This window comes from Hypanus sabinus, chromosome 19, assembly GCF_030144855.1.
Source record: "Hypanus sabinus isolate sHypSab1 chromosome 19, sHypSab1.hap1, whole genome shotgun sequence".
Classification (NCBI taxonomy): domain Eukaryota; kingdom Metazoa; phylum Chordata; class Chondrichthyes; order Myliobatiformes; family Dasyatidae; genus Hypanus; species Hypanus sabinus.
Window position 1 is genome coordinate 57994943 of NC_082724.1, and position 25264 is coordinate 58020206.

General features: G+C 38.9%; 2 protein-coding genes across 5 annotated transcripts in view; both read right to left on the bottom strand.

Moving 5' to 3' along the window:
• Positions 1–25264, bottom strand: part of LOC132377949 (NCK-interacting protein with SH3 domain-like) — a 213071-nt gene that overhangs the window by 160295 nt on the left and 27512 nt on the right. The gene's annotated exons all lie outside the window — the stretch shown is intronic.
• LOC132377948 (uncharacterized) overlaps positions 2548–25264 on the bottom strand; it is a 40863-nt gene continuing 18146 nt past the window's right edge. For both annotated transcript variants that reach the window (XM_059944470.1, XM_059944471.1), the window contains 6 exons: positions 9831–9967; positions 8953–9174; positions 7947–8253; positions 7459–7707; positions 5412–5560; positions 2548–5324 (listed from right to left, as the gene is read on the bottom strand). In XM_059944470.1, the coding sequence (XP_059800453.1) occupies positions 5111–5324; positions 5412–5560; positions 7459–7707; positions 7947–8253; positions 8953–9174; positions 9831–9967 (1278 nt within the window). In that variant the 3' untranslated portion in view covers positions 2548–5110. The remainder of the gene's footprint in view (positions 5325–5411; positions 5561–7458; positions 7708–7946; positions 8254–8952; positions 9175–9830; positions 9968–25264) is intronic.

Sequence of the window (25264 nt, forward strand, 5' to 3'; positions counted from 1 at the left end):
CAAACTTTCTAGCACCACTGGGAAGAGCAGTAGGACCCTGTTGTCTCTGTCAAACAGGTAATGCCATTTTGGATGCTATTATGGGATGGCACTGCAGAGTAAGTAGCAAGGTCTAAGTTTGTGGCACCACAGCTGGGGGTCAACTAACAGGAAGGTGACCTAATAGTAAGGGGAAAGACGTGTAGACTTAAAGATGACTTCTAGAAGGTACATTGCCAAGGTCAGTGGTGACACAGGCAGGGTATTCAGCTATAGCTCTGGTGTATGTGGGCACTAACACTTCCCTTCTGCCATCCATTCACTTTTTTAATACAGTATTTCTGTTTGCATATTTTTAATAAACTATTCAATATGAGTAATTTACATTATGTCTTACTTTATTATTACTATTTTTTCTGTCTCTGCTAGATTATGTATTGCATTGAACTGCTGCTGCTGCTAAGTTAACAGATTTCATGCCAGTGATAATAAACCTGATTCGGATTACAACATGGCTAGAAAAGAGGGATGAGACCCTGCAACATGAATTTACTTTTGTTTTAATTTAGCGATACAGCACTAAGGCACTTCCAGCCACATCGCCTCAGCAACCCCATAACCCTGATTAACCCAGACCTATCACAGGACGATTTACAATGACCAGATAACCTATCCAATACATCTTTGGACTGCAGGAGGAAGCCCACACATACCATGGTGATGACGTGGAGACTCCTTACAGAACAGCACCGGAATTGAATTCTGAACTACAGAACTTCCCAAGCTGCAGTAGAATCACAACTATTTAGTGAGTCCACTGGAAGATTAAACAGCAAGACAATTTTTCCCCTCCTACAATCAGGGCTTCATAATAAAAAAAAATGCTTCTGAAACACATGTTCACCACAGGTCAGTCTCTACAAATATTACAATTCTACTACCCTCCAAGAAGGTATTATACTTACAAAAGACCCCCTCTCGAATGCTCCCTCTGCATATGACGTTTGGAGACCATAATTCTCAAGAATATGCTTGGTAAACCTTGTCATTCACCTGCTACAGCTTAGTTCCTGGCTTGAGAGAGTGACCACCATGGACCAGCTGTTCCAACGATCAAAATGCCCACAGTGGAAGATTATAAGCAAAAATCTAACTGGTTCAATAATTAATTTATATCACCTCAATCAAACAATGAATTAGCTATATCGATTTGATGGAAGGTAAAAGAACATTTAAACCTAAATCAATGAACCACTTCAGTGATACATGAAACCTATGTACACCAAACAATTATAAATATTTCCACCAAATTTTAATCCCAATGTTTCAGGCAGCATCTATGAAAACAAATAAAAACAGTTGACATTTCAGGCTAAAACCCTTCATCAGGACTGGAAAGGAAGGGGGAAGACAAAAATAAAAAAGTGGGGAAGGAGGACAAGCTCGATGACAGGTGAAGGCAGGTGGGTGAGAAACATTAAGGGCTGGAGGAGGAGGAATCTAATAGTAGAGGAGTTGACCATGGGAAAAGAAGAAAAAGGGGGGCACCAGGGTGAGGGGGCGCACAGGGGTGAAGAGGCAAGAGACTAGAATGGGAAATAGAAAAGAGAAGGAGGAGAGGTTAGAGAGAAAAATACTGGAAGGAGAAATCAATGTTCATGCCATCAGGTAGGGGGATACCTGGACAGAATATGAGGTATTGCTCCTTCAACCCAAGAGTGGCTACTTTGTCAAGCACCTCCACTCCATCTCCCAGAAGCAAAATTTCCCCTATTTTAATTCCTATCCCCATTCCTGGTCTGACACTCTAGTCCACAGCATCCTCTTCTGCTATAATGAAACCATTCTCAGAGTGGAGTAGCCTCCAACCTGATGGCAGGAACCTCCATTTCTCCTTCCAGTGATGTTTTCTTTTCCTTTTCCTCCTTCTAATCCCTACTCTGGCCTTTTACCTCCTCTACACCTGCCTATCACCTCCCCCTAGTGCTCCTCCTTCCCTTTATCCCATGGCCTACTCTCCTCTACCATCAGATTCCTCCTTCACCAGCCCTTTACCTTTCCCACTCACTTAGCCTCAACCTATCACCTTTTGGCTTGTTCTCCTTCCTCTTCCCCAACCTTTTTATTCTGGCATCTTTCCCCTTCCTGTCCAGTTCTGATGAAGGGCCCTGGCCTGATACGTCAACGATTTATTTATTTCCATCAATGCTGCCTGTCCTGCTGAGTTCCTCCAGCATTGTGTGTTGATGCATAAGAATTTTGAGAGAACCAACATTAGAAATGCAGTTGATCGTCTAGTTAATTTTTTTTGTGCCTGTTGAATGAATACACATTTTTCACCTGGTGACAATCATGTCCTCCAAGAGTTTATTTAAAGCCTTTCATATGAACTATGAAATAAACTGCAAACTGAAGCATCTATTTCTACTATAAACAGCCTAACCCGAGGTCTTTTTACCTCCATACACTCTGTACCAACACTGCAGATCTGTGTTTCTTTGTACCACATTACAGTACATTAAACAGACACTTGTGTGTGCAGTTTGAATTCATCACATTCAAAAGGAATACTTTTAACAAACTTAACACCTTTATTTTCTTTAGACCAATAGCAGCCTGTATACAGTACAAAACACAATACATTCAATTCCAGTTAAGCACAGCTACATACCTGGTCCAAGTATAATTCTGATCCAAGCATAGAATTCTAAATGCATCAAATCATTTTCCATCTCCCAAATAAACAGAACACCATTTCCAAGCACAATTTTTTAATGCATCATCTTGTTCCAAGCATAATATATCCTCAATTATATCCATTTTCAGTGTTCAGCACAACGTATACTGTCAATCCATTTCCAATTTTCACCTGAACACAACAACATGTTAGTAATTCATTGAAAAGCATGTTAGCACCTTCTTGAGAAAAGTTATTTAAAGTGGGAATGCATGTTGTTGGGATTAATATTAAAATGCACAGTGAGTGAATTAATGGCCTGTGGTAAAAATGCTACAAATGGATCATGCACTTCATAGAAATCTTGTACAATAAATTTTTGGCAAACTAGTGTTAAGACCATCCATATATTTTTATACGTGAATGAATATATGTAATAAAATAAAATTTGCATAGTTAAGCAGAAAGACAATGGACACATTTACTACCAAACCCAACACCCTACACCAATTATATTAAGCAAGCCAAAGCAGCAGCTCAAGAACATTCGAAGAACTCAGTTAAAATGGAATGGGAAATTCTGGTAATAAACATCAGTCTATTTCACAAATGCAACTTTAAATAATGTGATTACTAAAGCAAAGTTCATGGAAAATAAATTTTATTGAAGCATGGGAGGGCATAACCATGCTAATGTGGACATCCACCAGTTTCCCTATTGAAACATAATTATTAGTGTCAAGGGAGGTTGATAAAAACATAATTGCTGAACTGCTACACAGAATGTTTTACTATGTGCGAGCATGCAAGAGTATTCTTTGTCATCCAATAAGTAAACCTTATGCATTACTAAGCTTCAATACAGGCTGGAAGAACCAAATAATCTTTTGGCTTTACATTCAAAAATCTGCTTTCAATGGATCCATGAAAGATTTGGTCCAGAATGAGTCAGCTACCTGCATGTGAAGTAGTGCAAGAGTTAAACTGCTCATTGCCTTACAATTTTCTTCTTCACCATAATCTGAATTCATAATTCATCACAGCATTTTGGTGAATTTTTATATCAGCACCAAACACATCAGGTTTGCGACAATTAGAGACCACATATATAAACTGCTTCCACATGAACATAAGATTACCAGAGTGCTAAATTCACAGGAAACCTGGAGAAAAATTTAAAAAGTGATGAAGAATTGTGAACTATTTGCATAATCTTAAATGCTGAAGTTTCAGGTTAGCTAAGTAGCATGGTTTAAATAAAGGCATAACTAGCATAGAAACTGACATGGTTAACAACGAATAGTTTGCTGTGCAGATAAGCAGATTGTATCACTGAGTAGGGTAGTAAATGCACCTCAGTGAACTGCCCATGATAAAACACAGCTCCAGCGCTATTCTAGATTGATGTTTGCTGGGGATGTTCACTTTTTATTTGATTTGAGATATATAGTGTACAACAAAGTATCAGAGGGGATGTTGTTTTCTTACTGATCTATGCACACAACCTGAACATTCATAAAAGTGAAATTTTTTGTAAAAAGTGTCTCATTTAAAAAAATGTTGCCGATGCCAATGGCATTGACAGCTCAGATAAAAGCCCTAACTCCACTTTTCTGCATTGCATACAGGAAGCGGAGCTTTAGAACTCCCTGAAGTAGTATACAGCTGCCTTATCAAAAAAAATACCAAATACAAGTCTCGCATATTTCTTAAAATCAAAGTTAATGCCACATTTTAAAATATCATTCAATGGAATAATCCAATATGAAGTATTTTAAATTTCATTGTTTTGACATCACTCCCAGTACTTTGTAACGTAATTTTTTATTTTAGGAAGAATGAGATCCAGAAGTTGTTTAAGACTTTGAAATGCATGAGCATTTCAAAGCAACATTAAAACCCAAACTCCTAAGGAGATTTAAGAATGCAATTCTTCAAACAGCTTCTTCTCTCTACACTTATACCCAAGCATCACTGCAACAATCGCACATTCAGCAGTTGCATTTCACCTTGAACTTACTACATCCAATTTTAGACAGTCAATGACTGTTAAAAGATCTAAGAAACTAGCGGGTGTCAAAAGTTTTATTTCTTAAAAATGTACCAAATGCTATTGAGTCATGATAACTCGGCTGTATTTAAACTCATCTATAAAAATTGTTAAATCGTTTATTATATGATACGATACACATGCTATGATATAGAAGCATGTTGTGTTGGATTATCAATCGGCAATAAAGGAACAGTATACAGAATACTGGGAGATGCCTTTTATTCCAGGCAATGTAATGTAATGTAAGGCAAAAATGTAATGTAATGTAAGGCAAATGTACATTTCTTTGTAATACAATTACAAACAACATAGCACCAACAGAGAATCACAAGTTAACAAAGAAGTTGTATTTTTTCCCTTTGTCATGCATGTCCCAAGACACTAGTCAGCAGCAATAACTTTTATTCTGAATCAGACAAAGGATCTGGATCCGATTCAGTTGAATCAGATTCAGTTTTTGATTCTTCCCCTCTTCTCCATTCTTTGAGAAGAAGCCTCCATTGTTCAGCTTGCAGCCATGCAGCATAGGCTGCATCCAGGTAATCCTGGGTATCTTCAGGCTTCTCCAAGCACAGTCTGAGCAACTGATCAAGTTGGTCTGAAGTGAGCAAATTCCTGCAGAAGAAATTAAGTCATAGTATTCAGCCACTAATAAACCATATAACAAACAACTGTTGGCTAATTCTCATCATGACAATATACCTGTATTTATTTTTTATCAAGTTCACAGATGTAAATCCCCTATCGGGTTCAGTGGTTGATGCTGACATCACCATACAAACCTCTGATAGGATTGAGAAGTTTGGATATTCTTTTCTCCACATATCCGAGTGTGCTAGATCAATGCAAACCTGTGAGTTGGAAAAAGGGAAGGGAAAGAAGAATGATATTCGCTCTTGCTTCAAACATACTGTTCACACATCTTGTAAAGTTCAGCATAGTGATGTTGAATTCAAAGTACCATCTTTTGGATATAACTAGTTTTATTTTTATATATTCATTTTTGATATCTGACTAGGTTGCTGGCTAGGGGAATAGCCAATGTGATGAGCTGCCTTCTTCAACCAAATCAGTGCTTCTGGTGAATGTATTACAACACTGCTGATGGAGAGGGAGTATAAAGCTCTAGGCCTAGTGATGAATGTCTATAAATATAACGTACATTTCCAAACCAGGATGCTATGCAACTTGGATGAATGCAATTGATACTGATCTATACACTTGTTGCTCTTAGCGATGGATGTCTTAGGGCAAAGGTGCTGTCAGATCAACCAAGATACGGTGCATTTTGAACACTGCCAATATTGTGCGGAGACAATGAGTGTTCAGTATGGCAAATGGTTGCTGAGGGCTGCTTTGAGAACTGTTAGAGTTTCACTCATCTATGTAAGCAGAGTGTATTTCATCATGCTCATGACTTGTGCCTTACAGAGGATGGGTGAAGGCATAGGTTTAAGTTGAGAGGAAGGAGTTTTAAGAGTCTTGAGAAGAAAGTTCTTTCTAAATAAAAAATGGTGGTTGGTATTCATAACTCTCAACTAGAAGAGGCGATGAAAAATATAGTAACTTCATTTCAGAGGCATTTAGAAAGGCACAGAGACAAAACATTGAAGAACCTGGATTATTGTGAATAAGCATGAATGTGGTGGGCCAAAGTGTCCATTTCAAACTCTGAAAGGTTAAGAGTGTCAGCAGATGACTCACTCAGGATGCCCAGCCTCTGCACTGTTCTTGTAACCTCCATTTATCTGGCTAGTCCAGTTGGTTATGATTACAGTGCAAAATGGTGGACCCAATGATGGTGGTTACACATCCCCATTTTGGACATTGTCAATGCTTGAAACCTTTGTTGCACAAAAATAATCTGCCATTCAACAACCCATCGATTTTTACAGGCACCACAATTACTGGAGCTACAGCCTCACAGCTCCATCTACCGAGGTTCAATCTTGACTGCTAGTGCCATGAGGAAGGAGCATGCTCTCCCTGTGGCTACATGCATTTCTTCCGATGCCCCCATTTTCTCCCACATGCTAGAGGATGTTGGTGGGCTAATTGGCCACTTTAAATTGCCTCTTGTATGTGGATGATGGGTAGAAATTGGTGGTGGTTGATGACAGCGATATACATGCGTGGTTTATCAGTGGGTCAAAGGACCCATTTCCATTCTGAAATTCTATGACCCTTACATTTATAAAGCATTTCAAAATATTAACATTATACTGATTAAGATTTCTATATTATTCAGTTTTACTGTATTTAGTATCTATCGTTAGAAAGTGAATCATGGGACAAAGGGTCCCTAGGACAAAAGGTCCATAAGCAAATATTATCTGGAATTTAGGAGCAAGAAACATGATCTTAAGACATGAAAAGCTCTGAGAAGACTTAATAAAGCAGAGCAAGTGAGGGTATTTCCCTGATGTAGTGATCAAGACTAGTGGGAAAGCCTAAAGATAAAGAATCACCCATTTAAGACTGAGCTGAGAAGGAATTTCTTCTTACAGTCTATAAAGGTCTCACCTTCAGAGAGTTGGGCAGGTTGAGTCTAGGAATTCAGTAGACAATTTTATGGCAAAGGAGCTATGGAAAAGAGTTGATTCCAATCCAACAATCAAGTCAGCTACGTTCATATTGAATGATTCATGGTCCTGTTTAGTCACCTCCAAAATCTTAATGTTAGATTATATTACATATATTAAAGCACAGTAAATACAACAAAAAATACATCATTGAAATAATTGCTTACTTCATCCAAACTCTCTCCTTTTCTGGATGCAATGAGGTATTTCATCTGATCCCACTCAGCAACTAAATCTTTCCCATCACTGGAAAGAAGATCTGAGAAATGGTTTTGCAGAGCTGCTGCTTCACTATTTCCATACTGAGCCAGTTTCTCAGGGTCAGACGGAATCCTATCTGGATCTAGGATCCGAAAGGCTCTGATGATTGCATTATCAGGGAACCTCTCCTTCAGACTGTCAACAATATTCCTCACCTAACAAAAACAAAACACAAGTAGAATTCTTCTACTAAGCCACCATCTTTATTACATTATTTCTTTGTTATCACTGCCGTATACTTAACCAAGGAGCATTAAGCACACAGGGCAAGTGAAACCACTTCACTATATACTACCGCATCATGAAGTATGACAATATCCTATTGCAAAGTATTGGCAAAATTCCAAGTTGGCAACAAGTACATAAATAATCTAATAGTTTAGTATCTACTAACCAAAGTTTTAACAGAGTCAGCTATCTCATCAGTAGCTTTAGCTGCTGTTTTGTGAAGTATTGGCCCATGTGGTTTTCTTGCCAAAGGCAGTCGAGAAAGAGCACCACTTTCCAGCAACTGGATTCCCAACAGAAAGCTGCTTTCCCACAAGATATTGTTTCCAAGATATTTGCACTCAAGGAGATTAATTGTGGATTGAACCTTTTCAGGTATTCTTACTGGATTCAGAAATCTTTCCTGAAAAAATAGTGATAGATTGTCCAAATGGTGGAGGAGATCTCTCAAGAAGAAAATGGCAAGTAGAATGCTGTAAATGTAAAGAGAGAATAAAAACATTGTACAAATAAATTGATCTAGTTATTACAGCCGGAGTTAACATCATTTTCCCCAAGGTGAATGTTAATTGTGGTTAATATGCCATTTTAAAAGTATACTTTAATGATCCCCTTGCAGCACAATCCATGATATCAACTAGACACTGTTGCTTTTGAGTCTCAACACTGGAATAAAGTCAAACAGTAATTTAAGCACAAAATCTTGGCTGATGCTATCATGCTGAACTGTCAAAGGTATCAAGTAGTGATGAAATGCCATATGAATTTTCCTGCTCAGGTACTGATAAAAACACTACTGCAATATTCTGAAGAACAAAATTAACACCAATGTTTTTGCCAATGGTTTTCACTCATAACAGCTTAGGTTCATTAATCATTTTGCAATTTGTGGGACTTAGCAGTGCATAATCGGGCTGCACCTTTTCTATAATGGAAAGGTGACTACAACTCAAAAATATTTCTATTGCTGTAAAGCACATTGAGTTGTTCTATTCATGAAAGATAGTTTAAAAGCGCTACTCTTTACTCCCAAAAGATGAATGAATGAACTTCCATAATGAGAAATACAAACTGATATTTCTAGGCACAAAGCAGAAAGTTTCAGTCCCAGAAAATAAACATAATTTCAGACTCAAGTATTAAAATAGATATTAGAATGGAGGAGATAATACCGAGGTTGTTGGAGTTTAAGGAGGATACTTTCTGCTGTGATATCATGGTCACTGTAACTCATGTCAGAAAAATATATTATGAGGGTTTGGTAGGATTTGCAAATTGCTTGGATTGCCCGGCCCCGATTTATCCATTTGAAGTGACAAGCCTTTGCCAGTTTGATGGTGCTCGTCTCCAAGACATGGAAGACTTCTTCCAAACCACTATGTTTAATTGTGGATCTGAAAAGTTTAAGAAATGGTTAGTTTTTCATTAGCTCTATTTTACCAGCTATTCACAAATAAATTTGCATTCCAAGACAGCCCGGATAAGTTTAATTTATTTGTTTCTATGGGTTATGACTTCCTAGTGTATAAGGTGCAGTGGAAATTGGAATGATTGGCAAGTAGAAGTCTAACACTGTAGACAAACGATCAGGCGAAAGAAACTTAATCCCAACATGCATTCTGCAACACAAAAATATCTTTTTAATAAAAAAAACTGGAAATACAATCACAATTGAAGTTAAGGGTCACCATATTCATCAGTTTCTAAGGAAACATCACATTCATGCAATGACAAACATTGGAATTCCACATACAGTACTAGAACTGTACAAACAAATTTCATACATGCCAGGAACAGAATTGGATAGCCATGCTAATCAAAGTAATAAATTCCCCACACTGGACAACACAGCCAAAGTAACAAAATAAATTTCACAATATGAATTACCAATGAAATAACTAGGAACCCTTGGGCATGTCATAATAGAGGGGAAACATGAACCTCAATGCAACTAAACTAAGACAAACATTCTGTTTGCCATGTTTAAAAACAAACTGTTCTAGGAAAATGAAAACTTGTTATTTTGCAGAAGAGCTATAATGTATTTTACCTGGAAATATATGAATAGATAGCTTTGAAACAACCATCTATTTCTTGAAAAAGTGTAATTTCATTGTATGAATCCTTAATGGCTAAAGCCTCAGAATGTACCACAAAGTGTTGTCCAAGCAGCCATGGAATATCTACCTACAAAAGTGCCAGCAAGCGAATGTCAAATTAAAATTCATTGTAGTGTTCAGAGTACACAATACAGACCAACAATTAAAAACACTGTATTAAGCACAGTTGGGGGGGGGGGGGGGAAGAGAGAGAGAGAAGGGGGAAGAGGAGGATTTTAAGAAACTTTACAAAGAGGTGAAACAGAATGCTAGGCTTAATCAACCAGAATTAATTTAGATTAACACAAGAGCCATAATGTCATTTTGTTAACTGCATGAAATACACAAAATACATTAACATATCAGAGACTGCCCATGGCATCATTTACTCAAGATTATATTGCCAACCTGTATATGACATAGTGCCTTGGGAATGTCCACCATAAAGCTATCTATTTCAATGTGAGTGGGGAATACAAGAAAGCATAAACCCATTACCCAAAGATTTGACATTATGCCAATGATTGTTGCAAGTCCTCAACAATACTCTCGAAAGGGAATATTAAAACTATGTTGAGCATGCAGTTCAAAAATATCTGAAATAGTAAGATCAGACTAATTATATTTGACCCTACATAAATCAAAGTGGGACAAAGAAAATCTAAGGTTCTGCAGGATGAAAATGGAGGTTCATAAGAATAAATGCGAGGATACGCAAAAACATATTTAAGTAACCTTCTTAGCTCCAAAGGCAACAATCCCAGCTTCACTAGTCTCTCCTCATAACTGAAGTCCTGAATCTTTGGTAGCATTCCCGTAAATCTCCTTTGCATCATCTCCAAGGTCTTGACATACTTCCTAAAGATGGCCAGAATTAGACACTACTCCAGAATCAGCATTGAGACTTCAACTAGCTCTAAGTAACATCAATGATTTGTATTCAGTTGGATATGTTGGGCCAGAACACACTGATAGTTAGCCAACTGTTCTACACACAACAGCTAGCTTATTGTAGTGCACACAGCAGCTCACTACAGACTTGCATATCTGCCTCTAGCCTCAACAACCAGAACAGTGGTGTTGCTGAGCTGAGGAGCTAAATGCACTGTATCCAGCCATTCTACTTGATGCGAACCTTAACTGGTGCATCTATCTCAGTCCCATTCAAATAATCAATGAGACCTTTGGTTTCATCACAAAAAGCAAGATGTTGATCTATTTTTCCTGTTTATTTTACACTATTTATTTTTGGTCACCAATTTTGTCATACATTTAATTCAATATTTAAAGGAAATAAAAAGTTAAAACATTTTTTCAACCATTTCTAAAAGCCCCTCATTGGGCAGCCATCAAAATGGTCTGCAGGTGATGATGCGGTGTTAACACCTACTGACTACAGCCTAGCCACCACTTGCATAACACTGTGCCTTGCATTAAAGTCCTGGTGGTAACACTGAACGCATTCTTGAATCGCATTCACATGACTACAAAAACTGAGTGGTCAGTCAGGGTCACATGAGACATGATCAGTGTGATCTGACCCATTAAAGTCACCACTAGCACTAAACAAGAATAGGCAGTGGTTTCAAGAGACATAAAGATAATATTTAAGAAATGAATTACAGAGAACAGCTATAAAAACTTGGAGTTCCATTTCACCAGCATGGGAATAGGAAGGAACAAGATGAATAAGCTAGGGACCAGTGACCACAAGAACTTTAAGCAAGCAAAAGTAGGAGCTGTAAGAAAATGTGTTGCAAAGCAAACAAAAGGAATCAAGCATAGAAATAGCACAGTAGTAATATTAACTTCAGCTTTCATTACTGTAAGCAAAGCAAAAACTGAAGCACTAAGACAGGAGAGAAAGGCCAACATGCGTGAGTGAAACATTATAGCAAACAAACATTTCTTACCTAAATGCAGAGTACAAGGAATAAACTGAATGAATTGAAGCTGCAAATTCAGCAGGGAAGCTATGCCAATTTAAGTTCAGTTATTAACTTGAAGTTATTTAAGCTAAGTTATTATCAGGTTACAGTTCTAAAATGGTGAGGACTAGGATGTGGTAGTGGAGGAGGATGTACTTGGTAAGGATACCATCAGCTAAAGTGAAGCTTAGAAATGTTCTGTTTAGGAAATTAAGTGGCAATATTATAGGCAGGTACTCAAACAATAAGGAAGGATACACTTCTCAAGGGGAATCACACCTATCAACAGGATTGATAAACTTGAATGCATTGGATCTAGATCTGACAGAAACAAAATATCACACTTCTAACTATACTGATGGATAGATGACAGATAAGCAGTGCAGATGGAACATTAAATTACAGGGAGCTACTGACAAAGCAAATGGACTATGCTAAATGCAATTTTTGTTGGCTCATGTACTGCAGACCTAAAATGGGAAGAAAATTGGTGTAAAACAAGCAGCAATGAGGGAATCCATGAACACAGATACATAAAATTATCATAAAGGATAGGACAGCTGGCTTTTATAAAACTTGTGCTACTGCTACATAAAGCTCAGGTTCACTAAATCTGGAGCAATTCTGGGCACACCACATTTGGAAGCATGGATTGACCTTGGAAGGAGTGCAGCAATGATTTACCAAAATGATACTGGATTCCACGTGAAGCTACGAAGAAAGATTACCAAATTAAGTTAGAAAGTTGACTGAAGATTTGAATTAAGGGGAACTGACAGAAAAAGTGGTGAGTCTAGGACAAAAGGACATGTTAAAATTGTCAGGGATTTTTGGAGACAAGTTAAAAAACATTGTCACTTTCTATTCCACAATCTTGTAAATGTGTGGCTGGTAAACAGTTAAGTTTGAATCTGAGATCAAAAGATTTTAGCTAATTTAATGATTATAGGAAAAATATGTAGTTATGGATCTAGGTCATAGACCAACATTATTTTATTAACTATAGGGATTGAAGTCTTCATATGTTCTTAATTATAAGAGGTCCAAATAAGCCTTTCAACTTGGAAGATCAAGACTGAATGGTAACCTAGTAGAAGAATAAAAGAGAGCAGAAGGAATCCCAAAAGCACAACAAAGATTGTCATCTCTTCAAACAAAAGAAACAAATGAATTTCTCAATTAAAATTGTCATTTTACCTGGATAAAGCTGGGACAAATGGTTTTCATCATTATTTTATCAACTATTTCACAAAAATTTTAACGAGATGCTGATAATTTGCTCCTATCATCAAAGAGGTCAAGCATATTCTCTCCTCCCAACTTTCTACTTGCACCTATCTCCAACCATAAATTGGCCAATACCAACTTTTTTAATTTATGCAACTCTTAGGGGGCACAGTACAATGTACAGTGATTTAAGTTGACTTGATGTCGAAATGAATACCAAGCAATAATCATTTCTGATTGCAGGATTGCTGACAATATTTCTCACCATCCTGAAGATTGGCCATGGATGTGGCGAGACAAAGAGCTAGGTTTGTATGGTAAAACTATAACTGATCAATGAAAATGAAAAAATAAAAACACAGAGAAGGTCTCCGAAGTATGAATGTATCACATTTATACTAGCTTCATTTCCACAAATTGAAACATTGATCTTTCTTTCATAAACTACATAAACCTTAACCAGAGAGAATTAAGTCAATGCTCAAAATAAACAGATTCTGAAGATGCAAAATCTTGAGCAACATACGTAAATGCAGGAGGAACTCAGCAAGTCAGGCAATATCTATGGAGGGGAATAAACAATCAACATTTCAGCCTGAGACCAGCACTCCTAAATCAGGATTTATCAGTAGTCAGTGCTCACACCTGGGACCGAGGTCCATTAAACCCCAAAAAAAAAACATACCTGACTTTTTGTTTGTAAGTCTTAGGAAAGGAAAAGACATCCTATTTCATACAGCTCTCTACAATCTTCATTGTTTTGATAATCCAACCATGCCTCTCACCATCTGGCATCCCTTCAAAGCAATTGTTAGATCTCCTAGATGATCAGTATTTTCTCCTTTGCACAAGCATGTTTACATAGGCAAGATCACAATCGCCAATTAACCATTATTCATGTCACCTAATCTTTTCAACTCTGATGCATCCTACATACAGGTTCTTCCATTTAATGATTTCCTTTGAGATTCATATTTGCCTCAACCACCTTCAGACTGGAAAAAGTACAGCCAACTTTGATCAAAGGTCACTAATACAAAACGTTCATAGTTTCTCCTCAGATACTGTTATGGACAGTATTAATTCTAAGCTTACTAACAACGTCATGTGGGAATAATGGAAGCAAGAAACTGCAGATGCTGAAAATCTGGAGCAACATACAAAATGTTGGAAGGAACTCAGTGGGTCAGCAAACATCTATAAAAAGAAAAAGAAATCAACATATCAAGTCAACATATCAACATATCAAAGAAATCAACATATCAAGTGGGAATGGGACCCGCTCTTGGCGTTCCATAACTGGCCGTTGTTTGGCATGCCTAAGAGTCTGGCTCAGATTAGGAAGCCTAGGATCTCAGAGCTCTGGTGATGGGCAGACCGAGGATCAGTGTCACTGCAGGAGACCCGTGTGTCATTGGGGGTGTCTACGGCTGTGTGCCTGGAAACCCAAGATCTTAGAGATCTTCAGGCACAGAGCTCAAAAAAAAGCGATGTAATGGACTTTTAACACTGTAAACCAGCGAGTTGTTTGTTATGTCTTCCTGCTCGCTGGGAAAATAGATGCACCTCCTTCCCCCTTCTTATTAGGGGGAGAGAGCCTGTGGTATGTCATATACCGAGTGAAATGCGAAGCCTTTGGGTAACTGCAAGTCTGTGTCTTTGCTAGTGCTTTGATCACACTTGAGTGCTTGGTGGCGGGTGCTGGTGCCTATTTTTGGCCAATGGGGGTAAGAAGGATTGTTGCTTGCTGCCGCTTACAAATGGGAGGGAGGGGAGGGGGGAGTACTTTGGGGTTCTAACATTTAATTGTTGTTCATTCTTTGGGGCCACTTCTTTTTTTGTGAATAGTTGCAAAGAAAAAGCATTTCTCTGACATTAAATTGGACCTATGAACCTTTGATTTGTTGACTCTTACCTTAAAATTGGTACATGGCAAATGAATAAAATGGATAGAAATTTAATATAATATTTTGGTATTGACAAAATCCTCAGGGGATTTGTGATGAAATACAGACTCCAGAAACTGAAGTAATCTTTCATGGGGAGGAGACAGATTTAAAAATGCAAATTAAAATAAATAATTATATAGGCTGAAAGAGATCAAGTGTAAGCAAATCATAAAATGCTCAGAGCTAAGCTAAGGCTTTTGATCGTATAGAGTGGAACTACCTTTTTGCAGTTTTAGAAAAATTTGACCTTGGCCAGTTTCATCTCTTGGATCCAATTGCTGTACCTGTGTCCTACTGTTTCTGTTTTAACTAATTTTCAGAAATCCCAAGTATTTAATCTCAAACGTGGCACCCGCCAGGGATGCCCCTTAAGTCCCTTTCTCTTTGATTTAGCTATGGAACTTCTGGCGATAGCATTTCGAAACTGCCCTGAAATGACTGGGATTTGGAGAGGGGGTGTTGAGCATAAAGTTTCTCTCTATGCTGATGACTTATTACTCTTTCTCTCAAATCCATCTACATCCTTACCTCTAATGTTTTCACTTCTTGACCAGTTTAGCCAGATCTCTGGCTATAAACTTAATTTACATAAGAGTGAACTTCTCCCAATTAATAAAGAAGCACAAGAACTAACATTTCGTGATCTCCCTTTTAAAGTAGTCCATAATCAATTTACTTATCTTGGAATTACAGTCACAAGAAAGTTTAAAGATCTCTTTCACGAAAACTTTGCCAATCTTTCATATGCTATAAAACAGAGTCTGGTACAATGGTCATCTCTATCTATGTCTTTGGTAGGTCGTATTAACGTTGTTAAAATGTATGTTCTCCCCAAGTTTTTATACCTATTTCAATCTATCCCAATTTTTATTCCTAAATCTTTTTTTGATTCCTTAGACTCTATTATTTTGTCATATCTGTGGCAGAATAAGCGCTCTAGAATTAATAAAATCCATCTCCAAAAATCTAAAAAAAAGAGGGTGGCATGGCTTTACCTAACTTTCGTTTATATTATTGGGCAGCTAATATACGGTGTGCTACCTTTTGGTCTTTCTTCCATGGCCAACCCGAGTGCCCTAACTGGGTGGCGATGGAGTTGAACTCCACTAAAGAATTATCTATCTCTGCACTTCTTGGCTCTGCACTCCCTAGTAGTCTGCCCAGATCAATAGCTAATCCTCTTGTTAGACACACTTTGCGTACATGGGCTCAGATCAGGAAATGCTATGATTTCCAGGGGTTTTCCGTTTCCAGCCCTGTTGCTGATAATCACCTTTTTTTTACCTACTACATACGATTCAGCATTCCAGGTTTGGTATAGGAATTAGACATTTTGAAGATCTTTTCATTGATAATCGCTTCGCTTCTTTTCAGCAGCTCTCTGTTAAGTTCAATCTGCCCAATGCTCATTTTTTCAGATATCTCCAAATCCGACACTTTACTGCTCCTTTAATTCCTAACTTTCCTGAAATGCCTGCGAAAAATGCTATGGACCTATTTCTTTCCATGAATCCACTAGGTAAAGGCTTAATATCAATCATCCGAGATAAACTAGCAGCCGTACGACGGGCCCCCATGGATAAAATCAAAATGGCCTGGGAGCAGGATTTAAATATCTCCTTATCTGAGGAGAGCTGGGATTCAGTTCTCAAATCGGTTAACTCAACCTCTCTTTGTGCTCGCCACTGCCTCTTACAGTTTAAGATTGGTCATAGAGCCCATATGTCTAAATCTAAACTATCTCGACTCTACCCTAGCGTTAGTCCGCTCTGTGATAAATGCAAGAGGGGCATGGCCTCTCTCATCCATATGTACTGGTTCTGTCCAAGCTTGGAGAAATTCTGGAAAGATGTCTTCACTATGTTATCGTGTATTCTGAATCAGCACCTAGAACCAAACCCCTTAATTGCTCTGTTCGGTTTTTGGGGCGAGACAGATTTATGTCTGGGTCCGACCAAATGCCGAATATTATCCTTTGCCTCTCTCCTGGCTAGACGCTTGATCCTCCTCAGATGGAGAGATGCTGCCCCGCCCACTCATGCTCACTGGCTTAACGACATCATGGCCTGCTTGGATCTCGAAAAAATTCATTAATCAGTTCTCAATTTGGATCTAAAGTTCCATAAGGTCTGGGGACCTTTTATTGAGTACTTTCATAACCTTCCTCTTGACTGGGTTTTTTTTTTCTCTTTTCGGTCCCTTGCTTTCAGCTCCTTTTTTTTTCTCTGGTAGAAGGCATTATTATCCTCCGTTGCTCAGTGTATTCACAGTCTGGGAGTTTGGCTGTTCTGACTTATACTCTCTATATTGTGTTGTGGTTGGTCTGGAGTTGCTGTTGTTTTTTCTTGTGTTGTGGGGCTTGGGGAGGACACTAAGCTTACTTGTCTTTAATTTAGGTGCTTTTTTTTAAAATTCTCTTCCTTTGTAGCATATTGTTGTTGTATGCTTAATTTTGCACTGTTTTAATGTTCCTCATTGGGATTTTGGGTTTTTAATTTGTAAAATGTTTTGAAAAACTAATAAAAAAAAATTTAAAAAAAGCTAAGCTAAGGCAGGCTGCATCAGTAAATTAAAAGTCTAAAATTAAAAGTCTGAAAAAAGTTGAATAGTTCCAAGAGTGAAAACAATAAACAATTTTTTTCCTGGGATCAGCAATCATTATAACCATGAATATATATTTACAGAGCACCCACAGCAAGTTAGGGACTTAAGAGCCTAAACTATTACTGTTTGACTCTAAGCCATCACTAACTCTCAGTGAAAACTGCAAAGCAATTTTGAAAGCTCCATCCCAAATGTTAACAGACATAATAAGAATTTTAATGCAAATAGTATCAGGAATTAGAGTCAGTAAATGGAACTACAACATCATGGCTGTGATGAGACTTGGCTACCACAAGGGCAGGAACAGTTGCTGGATGTTCCGTGGTTTAGGTATTTGAAGTGGACAGGGAGGGAGGCAAAAGAGATGGGGATAATATCAGGGATATTATCACAGGTAGCATAACAGCTGCAGAAATGGATGACATCATTTGAATGATGTTGAATGAGTCTCTGTGGGTGGAAATCAAGGAAAGGAAGGAAGCAATCATTTTATTGGTCTATTTCACAAACCCTCCCGCCTCCCCACCAATAGCAACAGACAATGAAGAACAGATCAGAAGGCATATATTGGAAAGGTGCAATAATAACAGGATTGTTGCCATAGCCAACTCCAACTTTTCTAAAATTGACTGATTCCTTTACACAAAAGGTTTCGATTGGAAGGAATTTATTAGGCGTGTCCGGGAAGGATTCTTGAACAACATGTAGACAGGTTGACTATAAGACTGGCCAGATTGGATGTGATGACAGACATTGAACCTGGTCAAATGCCAGATTTCTCGGTGGGTCAGCATTTCAGAGATAGTGACCAGAACTCCCTATCCTTTACTGTAGCCTTTGAGAAGTATTGGAATAGGTCCCTCATGGGAGGTTAGTTAGGAAGATTCAGTCGCTAAGTATACATGGAGAGGTAGTAAACTGAATTAGACATTGGCTCAATGAGAGAAGTCAGAGAGTGATAGTGGAGGATTGCTTCTCCTAGTGGAGGCCTGTGACTAGTGGTGTGCCACAGGGATCAGTGCTGGGTCCATTGTTATTTGTCATTTATATCAATGATCTGGATGATAATGTGGTAAATTGGATCAGCAAATTTGCTGATGATACAATGATTGGAGGTGTATTGGACAGTGAGAAAGGTTTTCAAAGCTTGTAGAGGGATTTGGTCCAGCTGGAAAAATGGACTGACAAATGGCAGATGGAGTTGAATGCAGACAAGTGTAAGGTATTGCACTTTGGAAGGACAAATCAAGGTAGAACATACAATGATAAAACACAGAGGAGTGCAGTAGAACAGAGGGATCTGGGAATATAGATACATAGTTTCCTAAAAGTGGCATCACAGGTAGATAGGGTCGTAAAGAGAGCTTTTGGTACATTGGCCTTTATGAATCAAAGTATTGAGTATAAGAGTTGGAATGTAATGGTGAGGTTGCATAAGACAATGGCGAGGCTGAATTTGGAGTATTGTGAGCAGTTTTGGCCACCGAATTACAGGAAGGATATTAATAAGGTTGAAAGAGTGCAGAGAAGGTTTACAAGGATGTTGCCAGGACTTGAGAAACAGTTACACAGAAAGGTTGAATAGGTTAGGACTTTATTCCCTGGAGCATAGAAGAATGAGGGGAGATTTGATAGAAGTATCTCAAATTATGATGGGTATAGATAGAGTGAATGCAAGCAGGCTTTTTCCACTGAGGCTAGGGGAGAAAACAAAGAGGACATGGGTTGAGGGTGAAGGGGGAAAAGTTTAAAGGGGACATTGGGGGGGCTTCTTCACACAGAGAGTGGTGGGAGTGTGGAATCAGCTGCCAGATGAAGTGCTAAAAGCGGGCTTACTTTTAACATTTAAGAAAAACTTGGACAGGTACGTGGATCAGAGGTGTATGGAGGTATATGGTCGAGGTGCAGGTCAGTGGGACTAGGCAAAAAAATGATTCGGCACAGAAAGAAGGGCCAAAGGGCCTGTTTCTGTGCTGTAATGTTCTATGGTTCTAGATGATATGGGTAACTATTTAATAGATTACGATGCTACAATGCAGAATAGGAGCATAAATCGCAAATGGATGTACAAACCCCCATTTCCAGAAAAGTTGGGATATTTTCCAAAATGCAATAAAAACAAAAATCTGATCTGTTAATTCACGTGAACCTTTATTTAACTGACAAAAGTACAAAGAAAAGATTTTCAATAGTTTTACTGACCAACTTAATTGTATTTTGTAAATATACACAAATTTAGAATTTGATGGCTGCAACACACTCAACAAAAGTTGGGACAGAGGCATGTTTACCATTGTGTTACATCACCTTTCCTTTTAATAACAGTTTTTAATCATTTTGGAACTGAGGATACTAATTGTAGTAGATTTGCAATGGAAATTTTGTCCATTCTTGCTTGATGTAAGACTTCAGCTGCTCAGCAGTCCGTGGTCTCCATTGTCTGATTCTCCTCTTCATGATGCGCCATACATTTTCAATAGGAGATAGATCTGGACTGCAAAGCACACGCACTCTGTATCTACAAAGCCACGCTGTTGTAGCCCGTGCAGAATGTGGTCTGGCATTGTCCTGCTGAAATAAGCATGGACGTCCCGGGAAGAGACGTCGCCTTAATGGCAACATATGTCTCTCTAAAATCATAATATACACCTCAGAGTCAATGGTACCTTCACATACATGCAATTCACCCATGCCGTGGGCACTGATGCACCCCCATACCATCACAGATGCTGGCTTTTGCACCTTTCGCTTTTAACAATCAGGATGGTCGTTTTCATCTTTGGCACGGAGAACTCGACACCCGTTTTTTCTGAAAACTAGCTGAAATATGGACTCATCTGACACAGTCTTTCGGTCCATCTGAGATGAGCTTGGGCCCAGAGAACTCGCTGGCGTTTCTGCATAGAGTTGGTGTATGGCTTCCTCCTTGCGTAATACAGTTTCAAGTTGCATTTCTGGATGCAGCGATGGACTGTGTTAAGTGACAATGGTTTTCCAAAGTACTCCCGAGCCCAGGTGGCTATAATTGTCACAGTAGCATGACAGTTTCTTAGGCAGTGCCGCCTGAGGGCTCGAAGATCATGCGCATTCAACAGTGGCTTCCGATCTTGCCCTTTACGCACTGAGATATCTCTGAATTCTCTGAATCTTTTCACAATATTATGTACTGTAGATGTTGAAAGACCTAAATTCTCTGCAATCTTGCGTTAGGAAATGTTCCTTTTGAACTGACTAACAATTCTCTCACGAATTTTGGCACAAAGGGGTGAGCCACGACCCATCCTTGCTTGTGAAGACTAAGCCTTTGATGGACGCTACTTTTATACCCAGTCATGATACCTCACCTGCTACCAATTAGCCTGCTTAATGTGGAGTTTTCCAAACCGGTGTTACTTAAGTATTCTGTGCACTTTTCAATCTTATTTTAACTCTGTCCCAACTTTTGTTCAGTGTGTTGCAGCCATCAAATTCTAAATTTGTGTATATTTACAAAATACAATTAAGTTGGTCAGTAAAGCTATTGAAAATCTTTTCTTTGTACTTTTGTCAGTTAAATAATGGTTCACGTGAATTAACATATCACAGATTTTTGTTTTTATTGCATTTTGGAAAATATCCCAACTTTTCTTGAAATGTGGTTTGTACTTAAGGAAATGCACAGCAGAAATATGGAAGTTACTTAGGGAGGAGTTTCATGGGGTTCTGCATAGGAATGCCCCATTGAGATAGTGGGGTGACAGAAGCAAGCACAGTTCACAAATGATGTGAAACATCTCGTCAAGAGGAAGATTCAAGTGTACTTAAAGTTTAGACAAAAAAGAACAGGGCTCTTAAGAGTTACAAAATACCCAAAAAGGAGCTTAAAAAGGACTTAGGGGAGCTAGTAGGGGACATGAGAAGGACTTAGCAAGATTAAGAAAAATCCCAAGGCTTTCTACACATATATGAACAACAGGAGGATGACTAGAGTGAGAGTAAGACCAATCGGAGAGAGAAGAGGAAACATGTGCCTGGAGTCAGAGGAGGTCCTTAATGAATATTTTGCTTCAGTATTCACCACTGAGAGAAACCTGGACATTTGTGAGCACAGCATCAAACAAATGACTTGCTAGAACCCGTTGATGTTAAGAAAGAGTATGTGTTGGAACTTCTGAAAAACATTAGGATAGATAAGTCACCAGGGCTAGATGGGATGTACCCCAGGTTACTACATAAAGCAAAGAAAGAGATAGCTGCACTTTGATAATGATCTTCAGTAGTACCAAATCATTTCAGATGTAGTTCAATCCAGAAAGATGTGAAGTGATTCACTTTGGAAGGTCAAATTTAAAGATAGAATACAGGATTAATAGCAGGATTCTTCACAGTGTAGAGGAACAGAGGGATAGAATTATAGTTAGAGCACAGAAACATGCACTTTGGCCCATTTAGTGCATTCTGTCTAGTTGCATCAATTTTCAGCTTGAGCATAACCCACAGGTAGGCCCTTTTGGATAAGTACATCCATGTACTTATCCAAATTTCTCTTAATTATTGAATTCAACCCAGATGGATCACTTCCACTTGCACACATCTCCTGAAACATTTCACCTTTCACCATTAACCTATGATCTCTATATAATGCCATGGTTGAGAAACACATTTTATTGTATTACTACTGTTGTGCTGTTAAGTGTTTTATTATCTGAAGCTTTTCCGTAAAATGCAATGCTTTCTGTTAATCAAGTTTCACAGTTCAGTATTTTGTTTCTGCAAAGATAAGGAGTCGTTTGCTCAGCTTGGGAATGCTGTGTCCAACTGGGTTTGTTTTGATGACATTCTGTGCAGTGGGAACATCCAAGAGACCTTGCATTAATTTTCTAGGAGACAGTGGGTTGGGCGGTACTTATACAGCATTCACCATAGTTTGTTCCCTCAACAGAGCATTTCAACTTCCCTGTTTTACTGAACCAGAAACATACCCACCTAAGACATGTGTTGCTTATTGAATATGGCCATCTCATCATTACCAATGCATTTCTGAGTCACATGGTTGTTAGCCAGAGCTAGCCAACAAACCTGGTTTATTATGAGCCCTGGTGAGAGTGTTACATCTATCTTTAGTCTTACCCAACCTCAGTGGGAGAAAAACTACTTTCATTTATCTTACCGATATCCCTCAATTTTGTATACCTCTATCAAATCTTCCCTCATTCTCCTGTGCACCGGGGAATAAAGTTCTAACCTATTCAAACTTTCCCTATAATAACCAAGGCTCTCAAGTCCCAGCAATATTCTTGTTAATTTCCTCCAGACCCCTTCAATTTTATTGACATCTTTCCTGCAGTTTGGTGACCAGAACTGCGCACAATACTCCAGATTAGGCCTTACCAATATCGTATACGATTTCAGCATAACATCGTAAATCCTTTACTAAATTTGATTTATGAAGGGTAATATGCCAAGAGCTCTTTTTAAGAACCTATCTACCTCTGACATCACCTTTGAGGAATTATGGATCTGTATTCCCAGATACCTCTGTTCTGTCGCACTCCTCAATGCCCTACTGTTCACTGTGCAAATCCTACTCTGTCGTCCCAAAGTGCAACATCTCACACTTGGCTGTATTAAATTCCATCTGCCACTTTTCAGCCCATTTCTCCTGCTGGTTCAGATCCCAATGCAAGCTTCCTCACTGTCCACTTACCCCTAATCTTGGTGTCATTCGCAAATTTGCTGATCCAGTTTACTACATTATCATCCAGATCGTTCATATACACTGAATGACAAAACCTATATCCACAGATCCCTCAAAGTTGCCCCATAAATTGATACAGTTGTTGAGAAGGTTATAGTGTGCTGACTTCCATTAGACAGGGAATTGAATTCAAGAGTTGTGAGGTAATGCTGCAGCTCTAAAACAAAAACCCCAGTTGGACCACTCTGAGAATATTGTGCTCAGTTTTAGTCTCCTCATTATGGGAAGGATGTAGCAGCTTCAGAGAGGTGATGAGGAGATTTACCAGAATGCTGCTTGGATTAAAGTGCATATCTTATGAGGATAGGTTGAGCAAGTTAGGGTTTTGCAGCGAAGCAGGATTAGATGTGACTTCAGAGATATGCACAAATCAAGTGGATAGCTACCAACTTTTTCCTAGGGCGGAAAAGTCTGATACAATGGGCGTAATTTTCAGGTGATTGGAGGAAAGTATGTGAGTGGTTGTCAGAGCCAAGTTTATCTTACACCGAGTGCTGGGTTCATGGAACATGCCAGAGTTGCTGGTAGAGGCAGTTATATTTGGGGCACTTAAGAAACTCTTTGATAGGCACATGGATGACAAAAAAATATGGGGCCATGCAACATAATGCATACATTATGATGTAAAAGGTCAACAAAAATAGCAACCAAAGGGGCCTGTATTGTAATTTAACATTCTATGCTCTTATGTCCTAAAATAGATGTACTTCAGCTCATCTGACTGTAATTTTGTACTATCAACTGCCTATCCTTCCTGACAATCTCTCGATACTTTGTATCTACCTGTATACCAACTTTCCCCTGACCTGTCACTCTAGTTCCCATCCCCCAGCCAAATGAATTTAAACCCTCCCCAACAGCTCTACCAAAACTGCCCACAAGGATATTGCTCCTGCTCCATTTTCAGGTGTACATTCATCCTTTTATTGATATATTTCCTGCAGTCCAGTGACCAGAACTGTGCACAACACTCCATATTAGGCAATCCAGAGATTACTACCCTTGAAGTCCTGCTTTATACCTTCCTATCTAGCTCCCTATATTCTCTCTTCAGGACCTCATCCCCTTTCCTGCCACATGTCATTGGCAACAATATGTACCACAACTTTTGTCTGCTCTTCCTCACCCTTTAGAATGCTGTGGACCTGCGCTACAATGTTCCTGGCACTGATAACTGGGAGGCAACACACACAGTACTACTGACGACACTACATTGATGGCCTTATCTCAAACAATAATGAGATGGGCTACGGGGAAGAAGTCATCTCTCTGACACAGTGGTGTCAAGAAAACAACCTTTACCTCAATGTCGCAAAAACAAAGGTGCTGGTTGTGGATTACAGGAAGAATGGAGACAGGCTAACCCCTACTGACATCAATGGATCTGGGGTTAAGAGGGTAAATAGCTTCAAGTTCCTTGGCATCCACATCACCGAGGACCTCACTTGGTCTGTACATACCAGCTGTGTGGTGAAAAAGGCATAACAGCACCTCTTTCACTTCAGATGGTTGAGGAAGTTTGGTATGGGTCCCCAAATCCTAAGAACTTTCTACAGGGGCACAACTGAGAGCATCCTGACTGGCTGCATCACTGCTTGGTATGGGAACAGTACCTCCTTGAATCCCAGGACTCTGCAGAGAGTGGTGCGGACAGTCCAGTGCATCTGTAGTTGTGAAATTCCCATGATGCAGGACCTTTACAAGGACAGGTGTGTAAAAAGTGTATGTAAGATCATTGTGGACCCGAGTCACCCCAACCACAATCTATTCCAGCTGCTACCATCCAGGAAGCGGTACCGCAGCATAAAAGCCAGGACCAACAAGCTGGAACAACTTTTTCCAACAGGCCATCAGACTGATGAACTCATGCTGACTTGAGCGTACTCTATTTTACACTGACTGTTCTATTTATTATAAATTATTATAAATGTGCACACTCC